At 42.0% G+C, this 15,748-nt stretch overlaps 1 protein-coding gene across 1 annotated transcript in view; it reads right to left on the reverse strand.

Moving 5' to 3' along the window:
- Positions 1–15,748, reverse strand: part of cubn (cubilin (intrinsic factor-cobalamin receptor)) — a 350,345-nt gene that overhangs the window by 307,192 nt on the left and 27,405 nt on the right. The window contains exons 3-6 of the mRNA XM_036125467.1: positions 11,820–11,915; positions 10,470–10,508; positions 10,282–10,383; positions 10,057–10,160 (exon numbers count right to left, since the gene is read on the reverse strand). Coding sequence (XP_035981360.1) covers positions 10,057–10,160; positions 10,282–10,383; positions 10,470–10,508; positions 11,820–11,915 — 341 coding nt within the window. The remainder of the gene's footprint in view (positions 1–10,056; positions 10,161–10,281; positions 10,384–10,469; positions 10,509–11,819; positions 11,916–15,748) is intronic.

The following is a 15,748-nucleotide window of genomic DNA, read 5'->3' on the forward strand; positions in this document are numbered from 1 at the left end:
TTGCTTCAAATCAACCATCAAGGGCTTATTTGGCTTCCTGTGACTGTCTTCTCACAGTTCTCTTTACTGCAGGTTGTCTCTGAAAAAGAGGTTTATATTCTGAGCAGGGAAAAAACTGATTGTGATCTGGTGATTTGCCAAAAGGAGGTCTTGCCTTAGAGATGTATGAGTCCTTGACATTTGCATAATAATAAACCGAGAGTTTTGTTTTCTCTTAGTTTGTAGGTGACAAACTGTTGAAAGGTTGGAAGTATTGCAGAGAGCAAGGCATATTCAAAATCACCAGATATTGCCTAAAAAGCATTTGGACGTCATATCCGTAGCTTATCCACAACTGAGCTGATGACATCACATGCAGTATCAGCAGTGTCTGGGTAAAGGAAATGGATGAAAACTCACTGGTAACACATCGATATCCAGGCTGCAGAGATAAACTTCACAGTGATATGTCTTCAATGACACCATCTGTTGTTCACCAGCCCCACCAAATCACAATCTTACCTCTTGCCACTTTCATTAAATCTCTGTCTGCTTATAAGTTCATCTCTCTGTCAGGTTTTTTTTACCAGGCCTGGCAGAGAGACACTGGAGTTGTGGTCCTGCAGCCATGTTTCAGTGAGACACATACAGGGGTTGGACAATGAAACTGAAACACCTCTCATTTTAGTGTGGGAGGTTTCATGGCTAAATTGGACCAGCCTGGTGGCCAATCTTCATTAATTGCACATTGAACCAATAAGAGCAGAGTGTGAAGGTCCAATTAGCAGGGTAAGAGCACAGTTTTGCTCAAAATATTGCAATGCACACAACATTATGGGTGACATACCAGAGTTTAAAAGAGGACAAATTGTTGGTGCACGTCTTGCTGGCGCATCTGTGACCAAGAAGGCAAGTCTTTGTGATGTATCAAGAGCCACGGTATCCAGGGTAATGTCAGCATACCACCAAGAAGGACGAACCACATCCAACAGGATTAACTGTGGACGCAAGAGGAAGCTGTCTGAAAGGGATGTTCGGGTGCTAACCCGGATTGTATCCAAAAAACATAAAACCACAGCTCCACAAATCACGGCAGAATTAAATGTGCACCTCAACTCTCCCGTTTCCACCAAAACTGTCCGTCGGGAGCTCCACAGGGTCAATATCCACGGCCGGGCTGTTATAGCCAAACCTTTGGTCACTCGTGCCAAAGCCAAACGTCGGTTTCAATGGTGCAAGGAGGGCAAATCTTGGGCTGCGGACAATTTGAAACATGTATTGTTCTCTGATGAGTCCATCTTTACTGTTTTCCCCACATCCGGGAGAGTTATGTTGTGGAGAAGCCCCAAAGAAGAGGACCACCCAGACTGTTGCATGCTCAGAGTGAAGCATGGGTGTGGATCAGTGATGTTTTGGGCTGCCATATCATGGCATTCCCTTGGCCCCATACTTGTGCTAGATGAGCGCGTCACTGCCAAGGACTACCGAATCATTCTGGAGGACCATGTGCATCCAGTGGTTCAAACATTGTATCCTGAAGGAGGTGCCGTGTATCAGGATGACAATGCACCAATACACACAGCAAGACTGGTGAAAGATTGGTTTGATGAACATGAAAGTGAAGTTGAACATCTCCCATGGCCTGCACAGTCACTAGATCTAAATATTATTGAGCCACTTTGGGGTGTTTTGGAGGAGCGAGTCAGGAAACATTTTCCTTCACTAGCATCACGTCGTGACCTGGCCACTATCCTGCAAGAAGAATAGCTTAAAATCCCTCTGACCACTGTGCAGGACTTGTATATGTCATTCCCAAGACGAATTGATGCTGTATTGGCCGCAAAAGGAGGCCCTACACCATACTAATAAATTATTGTGGTCTAAAACCAGGTGTTTCAGTTTCATAGTCTGTATATATTGCATTCCAGATATTCTGGACTTGTTAAGGATTGGCGTTCCTCCGACTTGTGTCCCAAAGATCTCACATTGTCCTTAATAGTCGATGGAAGAAATGGCTTAAATGTCCTCCTCATCTCTCTTCTTGCTCCTGCTCTGCATCCTCAACACTTTCTTTTCAGCTCATCTGGGAGTTGGAGATGTAGTTCAAATATTATTTAAACTTTTGAGATGTTAATCAGCTGCTCCCGGTTGTACAAAACCAATTTGTTGCAATGGTAATGTATCCTAAAAAATGTCCCAAAAAAAAGAAACTAAATCCTTCAAGCACCGCAGCATCCAACATGAGTTGGGAAAAATATACAAAAAGCAACTTTTGATCCACAAAAGGGAGGAATATAAGTTCCTTAAAAAGATTTACAGACTTCCGGTTTAGCAACAAATGGAGTAGGTTGTGTTTTTCTGAGCTCCTGCAATAACCTTTAAACATTTTATTTTAGGAACACCTTTTGTGTCTATTTTTTCAGTGTGTGTTCTCTCACTATTTTTGCTGACCAAAATGCCTCTGAAAGCTAAACCACCTACACAACCATCGTGGCCTGTCTCGCACACCACATCCCTGCCTCTTAGTGACCCTTCCACCCACCAGGTAGAAGCTGGAGGAGACATTCCCTGCGACTTTAAGGCCGAGCTGCTCTCGTCACTCCAGGACGAAAAACACTGTAGGTGAAATGGAAACATCGCTCTCCACCTGCACCGATGACATTACTACCCTACAGGCTGAAGTGGAACATCTGTCCACGGAGCTGATTAGACTGGATAATAAATGCAAAGATTTGGAGGCGAGATCGCGGCACAATAATATACGGTTAGTGGGAATTCCCGAGGATTCTCCCACTGCCACAGCCGTCTCAGCCCTGCTTAACGAGGCTTTTAAGCTAGAGAAGGAGCCTTTTGTTGACCGCACTCATCGTATTCGCCAGCTGAAGCCGAGACCCGGAGAACAGCCTCGCCCTTTAATCGCCCGTCTGCACTATCATACTGACTGCGTGGACATTTTGCGCCGAGCCAGGACCCAGCAACGGATCAAGATTGGAGATACAAGTTTTTCTGTGTTCCCCGACCATACTCCGAGAATGGCTCGTGCTCGGGCCGCCTTAAATGATGCTCGGCGGTGGCTCCGCGCAATACGGATTCGCTTTGGTCTACTCTATCCGGCGTGCCTCCGGATCACCCACAACGGTGCAGAGAAGGAGTTTAAATCACCAGAAGAAGCCAGCGCTTCCATGAATTCGCTCACTATGTAAGAGAACCGAGTAATAATACACAACACAGAGGAAGCAGGGACCGCTAATATTGACATTTATCACTTATTCTTTTAAGTTGCTTCCTCTTTTCAGTTTACCATTTACACATACACACACTGTTGTCTTCAGTTTAATTTTGACTTGATTGGTTGTACCTTCGAACGCTGGAGATAGACACCAGCGATCCCTCATGGGGTCGCGGGGGTTGCTGGAAAATGGATGGATGGATGGATGGGTTGTACCTTTGTCAAATGTTGCTAGACTTGCAGGAGTTCAACTTGAACTCGAAGTTTGTTAGTTTTGCTAAAAAGCCGTTTGTTTAGGGAACTGACTACTTGTGGAGTTAGCACTGGGTTCTCCATCGTTTGGGGATGGGGTTGTGTAAGTGCTATGGGGGATGGGGGGATATTCGTGTTGCATGTTTTTATTATTATTATTATATTTATTTTTATTTTTATTTTTTTTTGGCTCATTTAAAATGTCTTAAAGCCGACATAGTTTTTCTAAAAGAAACCCACATACGCGTTAAAGATCAGGTCAGACTTAAATGCCCATGGGTCTCTGAGATGTTCAACTCAAGTTTCAACTCTAAAGCCAGGGAGGTTGCTATTTTAATTGGTAAGTCAATTCAGTTCTCAGCTTCCAGATATTTAATTGTTGTAGGCAGGCCAGCTGACAGCTTTGCTAGGGCCCAGGACAACAGTCTTTTTGCCCCCCCACCCCCCCACCCACCCCCTACACCTGCCGCCACCACACACACACACGCACACACACACACACAAACACACACACACACACACACACACACACACCAAAAAAAGTCAACTTAACGGTATACTTTATGCCCTGGAAATCTCTGTATTTTGTACTGGATATTTTCAACCCATCTATTGAATTTAGTGCACTAGTTGATCTTTTCTTCATAAGAGAATAGCAAGCACTGCAGCCAGAATATGGCTTTTTTTGACCTGCTGTATATTAGCCAGTCCCTTAGCTTGATGTATCATGAAACTGTTGACCTTTTGGGTTTTGTGATTTTTATTTTATTATTACAATTAAATAATAATACTAATAATGTTCACAGTGTTTTTTCCTAATCCACCTCTTATATTTGTGAATCCTTATGTAATTTTGTCTATGTTGTGTGCACCTGCCTGTTGCTTTAATCCTATAAATTTCCCCGTCGTGGGATAAATAAATCATTAGCTAATGTTACCTCATCTTAAATAAAACTTTTTAATAGGCTTGCCGGCTCTGCGCTCTCACTGCTCACAGGTGACAGCAGCTGACCAGTGGGCGGGACTGACACACCTGCAGCGAGTTCAGCAGCGCCTCAGCACACTACAAGATCAGCGCACTAACAGCAGTAGGATGCCAGAGTGTTACCTTGTCGCGGTATGCCTAAAGGCCATCTACCACCTCCTGAGCTTCAGACCCGTGAGTTTTTCGGTCCCCGTTTTGGATCTAATCTTTGTCTCGTGTGTTTTCTCCAGTGCTCTCGTGTTTTTGGAACCTTTCTCTCGTGTGATTCTGCGCTGTGAAGACCAGGCTCCCGAATCCACAACCCGCTCAGATTCTGCTCTGGCGACCGTCCCCTCAAACTCACTTGGTGGTACCAAGTTGGGCGCGAGTTCTCCCTTCCCGGATTCACCCTGGTCACCCCCGGACTCTCCTGGTTCCTCCCGCTGTTCCTTCCGGATCCCTGGACCTGCCAGCGCTGCTCGGACCCTGCGCAACCTCCGTTCACCGGTCATTCTGTCATCTGCTCCTCAATCTTCAGCTGAGCCCATCTCACTCCCCCCGGTTTAGTTCCTAGAGCTCCGTGGTAAGCGTACGTGTTTAGTTGTACTTCCCTTTATCGTTATACTCTCGTTATACATCTGCTCCTCAATCTTCAGCTGAGCCCATCTCACTCCCCCCGGTTTAGTTCCTAGAGCTCCGTGGTAAGCGTACGTGTTTAGTTGTACTTCCCTTTATTGTTATACTCTGTTAACCGTTTTCCACTTTACCTCACAGATCCCGTGTTACCTACCCGAGTCGGTCCCTGCGTTTCCCCGGTTCTAAGACCCTACCTGAATCCTATCGCTAAGATCAATAAGAACTGTTAAAACTGCTTCCTGTTTGCCGGTGTTCTCTGCATGTGGGTCAGACATCTTAAAACAAATATGACAGGTTCTTTCAATGTCTTAATTATATTTTCTCTGTGGGCTCCAGTAACATATGATAGATAATATCTACTTTGAAAGTTAATATGAACTGCTGCTGAAGATGACCTCTCTTATCTACCTGGATGTTCTCTGGAGGACTGAAACGCCTCAGTCAGTGACGTCAGTCTGTGGGTCTGTCGGGGCAATGACAGAAGTTTCGTCTCCTCTCTTCTGTTTCTGTCGCTCGACGTTTTCTTGCCCATGGTTTTTCACGTGCTTAGATAAATTTGTTGTGTCTCCACTGAATTTAACCAGCTTTTTACAAAACATACAGCTTGATTTAATTTACGGTATTAAAATAGAGCCAAACGGCGCTTCTTTCCCTCTTCATGTTTTACCGCTCCTGTTTTCTCTCTCTCTCTCTCCGAGTTTGAGCAGTGCAGCGCGGTTGTTTGTGAGAGACAGCTGAGAGGTGAGTGGGAGGGCCAGGCTGAGCCTGTGTGCTGATTGGCTGGCGCCGCTGAGCCATGTACGAGAGGGGAGGGGGAGCAGCAACGTGCCGTGTAACAGACGCGGAGGCTTTGGATGAAGCTGTGCGCTGACTGACACTGACTATTTTAATGGTCAGTAAGAGTGTCAGTTGGGCCCCCCCTCTGTCCTGGGCCCGGGACAACTGATCCGTTTGTCCCCCCATCAGCGAGCGTGGTTGCTGGCACATGATTTCATACTCCCATTTTATTAGTTAATATATATGCCCCCAATTTTGATGATCAACATTTCATGAATAAGGCATTTGAACTCCTACCCTCATTGAATAACAGCCTTCTTATAATTGGAGGAAACATGAATTGTGGAATTGATCCCAATCTAGACCACTCTAACGCACAAACCCTGACACCTTCTTCAGTGTCGAGTTCGCTTTCAGATTGTGTAACCAGGAACGGTTGCATTGATCCTTGGAGATTTTATAATCCCGGTATCAAGGAATATTCATTCTTCTTTTTCTCGGATTGAGTATTATTTTATTGACGCTAAACTAATTTCTAAAGTACTGTCTGGTAATTATCACCCTGTTGTTATTTCTGACCACGCCCCTCTTTCTTTAGAGGGGAGTGTAATTTTCTTTACAATTTTTTACTGCACACCTTGTAGGTTCAATACATTACTCCTTTCAGATGATAACTTTACAGAATACATTGCAACCAAAATTGATGGTTATATTTCCACTAATCAGAATGGTATGGAACCAGTTTCCCCTTCATTGATGTGGGAATCACTAAAAGCATACTTGCGGGGACAAATAATTTCTTACTCTGCCACTTGAATAAGTCCCGTAAGGCCAAATTACATGAACTTTCTATTAATATCCCCAAATTCGACCAACAACTTGCTTCTTGCCCCTCTCCCGCTTACTTAAACAACGTGTTGACTTATAGACTGAATTTGATCTCATCACCACTAGTGATGCAGAGCGACTTCTCTTACGATCATGCTCCACATATTATGAACATGGTGATAAGGCAAGCCGGCTCCTCGCTCACCAACTTGGTCTCCAGGCTGCCTCACGTATAATTCCTCAGATAAAAGATTCATCTGGCTCATTGCATACGGATCCAACTGCCATCAATTCTGTTTTTCACTCATTTTATTCCTCTTTATATGAGTCCGAGTCTCCACCTGGCACCACTGAAATGAATTAATTCCTAGATTGTCTCAATTTTCTTATGATAAGTTCTGATGCTGCTAAGAAACTTGACTTACCATTAACGGTGGAAGAAATCACACGTGCTGTGAGAAGGATGCAAAATAACAAAGCTCCTGGCCCTGATGGATTTTCAGTTGAATTCTGTAAGAGATTCCAGGATAAACTGTCCCTCTTACTGCATGCTGTTTATAAGGAATCGTTAGAACATGGCACTCCCTCCCACTTTAAGGCAGGCCTCCATAAGTCTCCTCTTGAAAAAAGATAAAGATCCAAATCTCTATAGCTCATATAGACCTCTCTCATTAATAAATACAGATGCCAAGATCCTTGCAAAAGCTTTGGCCTCCCGCCTGGAAACATTGTACAGACTATTGTCTAACACGAGCAAAACTGGGTTTATTAAGGGGAGGCAGTTATTCTTTAATGTATGCATGCTCCTAAATATTATTTACTCTAAAACTACCACAACACCCAAAGTAGTCATTTCAATTGACGCTAAAAAAGCATTCGACAGGGTTGAATGGGACTATTTATTTACTGTACTAAAGAAATTTGGACTAGCCAATGGGTTCATTTCGTGGATACGCTTACTCTATGCATCTCCACAAGCAAATATCTCCATTAATGGCATCCTGTGTAGTTTTTTTCACTCTATCCCGTGCCACCAGACTAGGCTGTCCCCTTTCTCCTGTATTGTTTGCACTAGCGATAGAGCCCTTGTCAATTTCTTTGCGATCCTCCTGGACTTCTACTGGGAATTCCCGTTTGGGCACAGAATTTAAGTTGTCACTTTACGCTGATGATTTATTGTTGTAGCTCTCAGATCCTGTTCTTACCATTCCCACAATTTTATCTGTTTTCCGGAGATTGGGCTCATTCTCTGGCTATAAAGTGAATATCTCTAAAAGTGAATGCTACCCTATTAACGCTTCAGCCTTACAGCTCACACAGTCAGATATCCCTTTTAATTTAAACCTGATTGGCTTAAGGTATCTCGGGATTAACATTACCAGAACGTTAAATTCTCTTTTTTCCACTAATTTCTCACCCTTATTGTCTAAAATTAAAATAGACCTACAAAGATGGACAAGTCTACCACTCTCGTTAATAGGAACAATTAATGCAGTTAAAGTGAACATTTTGCCCAAATTTCTGTTTTTGTTTCATTGTCTCCCATTTTTCCTGCCAAAGCAGTTTTTTAAAACAATTGATCAGACTATCTCTGACTTCCTATGATGTGGAAAGGCTCCCAGGATCCGCAAATCCACACTTCAGAGATGTAAATCCAATGGTGGACTGGCACTTCCAAATTTTCAATTCTAGTATTGGGCAGAGAGGAGATGAAACTTCTCTCATTGCCCCAACAGACCCACAGACTGACGTCACTGACTGAGGCGTTTCAGTCCTCCAGAATACATCCAGGTAGATAAGAGTGGTCATCTTCATCAGCACTTCATGTTAACTTTCAAAGTAGATATTATCTATCATATGTTATTGGAGCCCACACAGAAAATGTAATTAAGACCTTGAAAGAACCCAGTACATATATCCTATAAAAAGTGTTATTTAAGATAAGATAACATTAGCTAATCCTTTATTTATCCCACGGATTAAAGCAATAGGCGGGTGCACACAAGACAGACAAAATTACATAAGGTTGAAAGATATAGGAGGTGGATTAGGGAAAAAACACTGAACATAACATTATTATTATTTAATACAATAAAAATCACAAAACCCGAAAGGTCAACAGTTTCATAATACATCAAGCTTAAGGACTGGCTAATATACAGCAGGTCAAAAAAGGCCATGTTTTGGCTGCCATGCTTGCTGTTCTCTTATGAAGAAAAGATCAAATAGTGCACTAAATTCAATAGAGGTTGAAAATATCCAGTATAAAATACAGAGATTTCCAGGGCATGAATTATACAGTTAAGTTGACTTTGTTTTGGTGTGTGTGTGTGTGTGTGTGTGTGTGTGTGTGTGTGTGTGTGTGTGTGTGTGTGGCGGCAGGTGTAGAGGGGGGGGCCCAAAAAGACTGTGTTGTCCCGGGCCCTGGCAAAGCTGTCAGCTGGCCTGGTTACAATTACGATGTTAATTATTTCTTTCAGTTTCATGGTGTACTGTTCGTACCACTTAATTAACAAAAAAAACGCCTTGGAAGGTTGATTATATGTCTTGTTCTCAACTCTTCGAGATGCACAGTATCTTTATGGTGCCAATATGTACATATTGTTAATTACTATGATGCCCAATGTGAAAAGGATGTACACATGGATACACATCTCTATTGTAATGTGCATTACTTCCTAATAAAAATATGAAAAGAAAAAAAAGCAGCGCAATTCTAGAAACCTAACAAGTGTCACTGTGATGGTACATACAGACAGTATACTTAAAGGAGCATTTAGCGACGTTTCACCACTAGATGGAGGTTTAACACTGTCTGTAGACCAAAACGACACGTTTATCAATCAACACCTTTCTCAAACACGCTCTAGCACTCGGCAGCCATTTTCCCTTCTCCCTTTATTGGCTCCCTTTATTGAGCCTATTTGCAAAGGATAAATACACAGCAGAACAGATCACCTTTCAGAGGAACATGTCTGGTGAAGGAATAAGTAACTCATAACTTTATAATGCTATTAGCAAGATAACGTTTTGATCCGCATGCTCTCAAAATGGCGTGCTCTCTGCCATTTTGTGTCTGTCAGTGGCGTTTTATGGGCATGCAGTGGGTAAGCCCTGAGTGGCAGCTGTACTCACCTGCACATACATGAATGTGCGGCCAGCCCAGTTATGTAAACAAGAGAATGGAGAACGACTCAGAGAGCGTGTATGGTGTTGAACCGTAGTCCAGCTAAAAAAATATCTTTAGTTCTTCGCAGAACTATTTTATAGTTATTTTTATCTAAAGCAATGAAATTTCGCTTATTGCTCCTTTACATAAAAAAAAATGTTTGTGTGTTCCAAAAAACATAGAAACATGTAATGTAAAAGTGCTGGAAATCTACAGACTTACATAAACGATCCAGGGTTGTTGACACAGGTTGCCCCGTTCTGACATCCCTGCAGCGTTCCTGAAAATACTTGGCATTCATTTACATCACTGGCACAGTTAGGCCCCTAACACACAGATGGAAGAAGCATAAACATAATACAATTTATTATAAACTGAAACTGATATGTTTCAGTTTATATGTTTGCTATGTTTGCTGTACACATATCGATACGGTATGGAACTCACAGCCCAGTTGCTTGGGCACAGACAGTGATACGAGTTTAATAGATTCAGACATGTTCCTCCATTCTGGCATGGGTTACTGCTGCAAAACACCCTCTGGACTGTCTAGAAGAAAAGGAAGAAAGAAAAGAGAACTTTCTGTACACTTTTCTAGTGTTGTGACATGATCACAACCTTCTTCAGGGTCTCACCTGTTCAAGGTCAGTTACTTGTTTCCCCAGTGCTGACACCTACAAGAAGCATAGAAAATCTGTTTCTGGTTTTATTTTTCTTCAATTCAATGTTTTTATACTACATTTCACACCACATCATCTCCGGAGCAAAAAAATCATAATGGCTTTCACGATGTAATTATTTACTATTTTAAATTATTACTGTAAATAAAATGCTGTGGTAAATAAATTTGTAATCAAACAGAAAATGTTAGTGGCATACATAAAATTAACAATAAAGATCATTTTTGGTTACATCCAAATTAACAGGTGTAAATTGAAATTCAAAATTATTATGTAACATTTTAAACAAATCAAATCAATTTGATTATTATCAAATAAAATCAGAAAATTGTTTACTATCGGACAATATAGCTGGGAAACTGTGAGTGAACACAATGGGTTTCTCTTAGTATGACTGAAATATCAGAGCTGTGACAGCTCTGCTTATGTACTTTAAAGCTTTTATTGGAACAAACACTATTCTAGATTAGAATCCTCTTAATTCACAACATTAAATCAGACGGGGAAAAACTACTTTAAAATTAAGTTTTAAAATGAGACAGAGAAATGGACATTTGGGACAGTGAGCCATAAGTCTCAAATATACTTTAGTGTGTGTTTAGTGGCTGCTCAGTCCCGGTACTTTTTGTAGTGCTTGTCTGTCTACTAATTATCTTAGATAAGCCAAGTTTCCTTTGATATGGCACCTTAATCAAAGTCTGAAACTTCCCAGTGTCGTTCATCATACCTGTAGGCGATTATGTGACTACAGAGACTGGACTGCAATATCGGTTACCATGGAGATTACAGATAAACGGACTCTGGAGGCCAGAGGTCAACATACTTAGATTGGATAGAATGAGTAATTAGGGGAAACGTGTTAGCTAGGACACGTCTACGTTATAGTATCATCTCCACCAATGTGATGAACGGAACTCTTTATTCATGCTGTAAAGACCCCTGAATGGGTGTACACAATTTGTCCTATTTAAAGTCTGGGTGAAAAATGAACATGAGGTTTGCTTTGAGTCTCACTCTGTCTCTGTCTCTCTGTCTCTCTGTCTCTCTCTCTCAGTCTCGGGCATCCGGAAATTACGTCAGCGTTGTTGTGTGAGAAACCAGTACTGGAACTGAAGCATTTCTCTGCTTTTTAGATTAAATATGGTAAAATATAATTATGGTTTCTTGAGTGTTTTTACTCCTACAAAGGTCTACAATAGAAACAACACATTATTCAGTAAAAGAACCTGGGGTGATCCCAGCAAGGTCAAGAGATTGAAACTAATGGTAATTAGTTTCACCCAACAAATATTAGATTTATGTTACCTTGGTATTAAGTTGGTTGAGATTGTTGGTAATTTCAGGGGGAATTGCTCCTCCTTGAGACTTGATGTCATCAATGTCCTCTTTATTGGCTTTGATCTTAAATAAGAAACAAGATAAGATTAAAAGCATGTAATTTAGGTACCATATTTACCAGTTTATTAACAATATTACTATAGACAAAATGATGTGTTGGAATTAAAACAGTTTCACTGAAATAATTTGTGCAACAAAGTCTTATCCTAAGCATAACCAATTTAACACTAGAAGTCCCAGAGAATTTCAGTTTTTTTGCAAGCCCCTCTTCCCTCTTCAGGTTTGTGTATTCACTCTACCTTGCTAACTGTCCTAATTGTAATGCAAAAAAACTGTGACGGGTCCTAGTTCCTGAGCTGAGAACAGGTCATAGCCATGCTTTTCCAACATGGCAAGGCAGAGCCTATTTATACTGTCCTTTCACCAACAGATTCATTTATATTGCAAAGCTCACTACGTGAAAGAAAGAACAACTTAGAGAATAATTGTATTTTGTCTTATCTCGCCTTTTCATGTCATTCAACATTTCAGCTTAGAAAATAACAAACAGTATGACTTCAGTATTGGAGTAACATTGATTTCACCCAAGGAAAAGCGCTACATATGAAGAAGCTACAATTGTCCCATTTAGCAGTTTCCACAAACCCAAGGTGAGTCCTTCCTGCATTTGTGACAGGTATACTTTGTGCAGTGCACACAACGCTCAGTGCTGTGGTTCCTGTTGCGGAGATTGCGCACCTGGCACTGTGTTGTTTTACAATGAGAACGTCTCTTCATCTCACAATGCTGTCTCATCTTTTCTTCTTGTATTGCCTTTTCCTGCATTAATCTCTAACAAAGTTCATCAAATTGTCCATAGTTACAGTCCTGCCCTGGTCCATAAATGGCTCCATCAGTTTCACAACAACGTTCTCAGACAGCCTTTCTCCTGTGGGGCGGAGGGATCTTTTCCCAAATAGGGGATGGCATTACACATGTATTTTGTGTCCAGATCCACTGCAATCCAAAACTTAATTCCAAATTTATCAGGCTTGGATGCAATGTATTGCAGAAAGGGACAACAAACCTTTGATGGAAATAACTGCTCATCAACAGGAATATGTTGCCCTGGACTGTGGGACACACACAGTTCTGTACAAACTGTTGCCAGATGTTTGAAATTGCAACAAATTTGTCTGTTTTCACACGTTCCAAACAAGTGTCTTTGTTGTCGAAGCGCAGATATTTGATTATCAGGGGCGGATTTACCATTAGGCGAAAATAGGCAGTTGCCTAGGGCCCCCAGGTTCCTGGGGGCTGATTATCCAGCCAGGCTTTGAGAATGATGTTGTTCCACCAGACTGAGAGAGTCCAGCATCATCCACTCTGCTGGTAAGCAGTCAGCACAGTGGATTTCCTGAAGATGACCCAGGTCTAGCCAATCAGCTGTCTGATTGTGTACGCTGCTCAATAGTACAGAGAGCACCGCTCCAGGTGAAGAACAGAATCTTGCCAAGAAATGGAGACGGGCGCAGATTTACTTCCAGGTATTATTTCATTCAAATAAAAAATGGAGAACAGATAAGTAGATCATGGCTTGACTACTAGAAAAAAGGGACAAAAGAAAACATAGAGGAAAAGAACAAGAAAAGGGATAAGAGAGGGAAGAAAGAAGAAAAAATAATGTATATCTATTCTATTAAAATTTCTGTATCTGTATAATGGGTCTGTTATGTGTTGTCTTCACAATTCAGAGGGCCCCATGCCTTTCTTTGACTAGGGCCCCAAATTTCCTAAATCCACCCCTGTTCATCATATCTTGAAACCGTTTTTGAGGCATTGTGGCTTTGATGTGTGAATTCCCAAAGTCTTTGGACCACAAATCCCTCATGGCGCCAACACTGGGTCCATTGCCTTCATAAACAGATCTGCAATGAAAGCCACCAGCTCATACACACTCGTTTTCCAGCCATGTTCTGTTATGTGACCCTGCTGGACTGTGCAGTCTCTGATGGTCATCAGCACACCAATATCCACAAAACAGAGGAAGCTTTGGAGGCGACATGTAATTTTTCCGGCTTGCAAATTTAGTTGGCCCATTTAGTGTATATATACGCGTGTGTGTGTGTGTGTGTAAGTGTGTGTGTGTGCGCACGCTGAACAGAGCGGAGGGGCTCCGCTGCAGCGTCGCGGAGGAGAGATCGCGCTGAACTGACTTGAGTTATATTTGCCCCCTAGTAAATAGGGCAGATGGTCATTATTGTATAAATATTCTTGCTAGCCGTCTTTACTACGTTCCAGCACATGCAGATATACAGCTGATCGCTGCGCTGGTGGCTCCGCTGTCTGAAATTATTCCGCTGTTGGCGACACTGATGACGTAGACCTGGTTATATTTAATTACAAATATGATTTTTCCCCCCTGCTCTCAGGTAAAACACTCGTCAACAGAGAGGTTTGAGCTAAAACCGAAACTGAAGGGGGTGGAATGGTTCTCCAACGACAGGGCTAATGGGGCATTTACATCTGAACAGGGATTCATAAGTTGTGAAGTACTGTCGGGGGTACTGGAGGCTGACGAAAATTCTCGTATCTCTGGGGCTTCTAGTGTTAAAGCAATGTTATTTTTTTCTGTGTTGAATATGAATGATAGGTTAGCTATTACATACAAATAGGGTCCACCTTATGTCAAAAGTTAATTTATGGCCCCTATGACCCTTATATGACCCTTGATTGTCACCCCCCCCAAATATGATTTATGATTTCTGGAACCCCCACACACACACACACACACACACACACATTCCCGCAGCATCACACCCACAAACGTTACTTTTAAGTATTTATCTGCCTATTTATTTAATCATTCTTTTCTATATTTAATTATTCTTTAATGCATATTGTGAAGGTCAAGAAATGTGGTTATTGTGGGGTTACTTATAGCCTGGGTGCGATTTGCCGGGGGGGATGGGGGGATTGACCCCCCCCTCTGTTTGTGTCGTCCCCCCCCCTCTGGTCATTCATGTTTTATCCCTGGGGGGGATACATTCCTCCCCCCCTCTGGTCTGATTTTAAAAATGTATATAAATTAGGGCTGTCAGTTTTAACGCGTAAGACCACAACGGCGACATTTTTTGTTGTCGCCGTTAATCGCGCGTCAAAACACACACACCGTTCCCTAATGTTTTTCCCCACCGTGCTCCCGGACTGTGTTTCTTTTACCCTCGGCGCTTTCCGTAGTTTCAAGAGAGCTAGAGACTGTAACAAAACAGACCCACGCTCACTGTTGCACAGGCTGTTCATTTCATGCGACTTTGGGCTTCTTTTATTCTAAAGGCGCTTGTAAATGTTATAAGTTACGGGTTGCGTTTTTTTGGGTACGCTCCTGAAAGTGAAATCGCTTATTTGGGCTCTAAAATAAATGACGAAACAACGCTTATTAAGAGACCTGCCTGCACTAGACACTTTGTATCCAGCTGAAATATCTCTCCGCATAGGAGCCGACGGTAGTAAAGGCAGACAGAGCAACTCTGCTCGTATTATCTGCAATTTACGGTGCAATAACCGGTGATAACTGCTAAAAGTAGATTACTTGGTGCAGATCACCATTTTGAGCAGACATTGGTTCTGAAGATGAGTTTTTAACATGCTGATAACATTGCAGAAACCCAACCCATAAACCGTACTTTAATGCTTATTAATTTCTTTTCTCTGTATTTGACAAACTAAGACTGAATTACGTTGCCAAACGAAGGACCTGGAGTTACTAAACAGTTGCTAAACAGGGTATTAAGCTCCTGCCCAGTTGCAAGCAAAGTGTAAGACTGGAATAAAACCTTTTTCCAGGCTTAAACTGTATGAATATGGATACAAACAGACAGCAAAAATATTCAAAGACGTTATTGTTGGTGTGAAAG

This window comes from Fundulus heteroclitus, chromosome 21 (assembly GCF_011125445.2).
Source record: "Fundulus heteroclitus isolate FHET01 chromosome 21, MU-UCD_Fhet_4.1, whole genome shotgun sequence".
Taxonomy (NCBI): Eukaryota; Metazoa; Chordata; class Actinopteri; order Cyprinodontiformes; family Fundulidae; genus Fundulus; species Fundulus heteroclitus.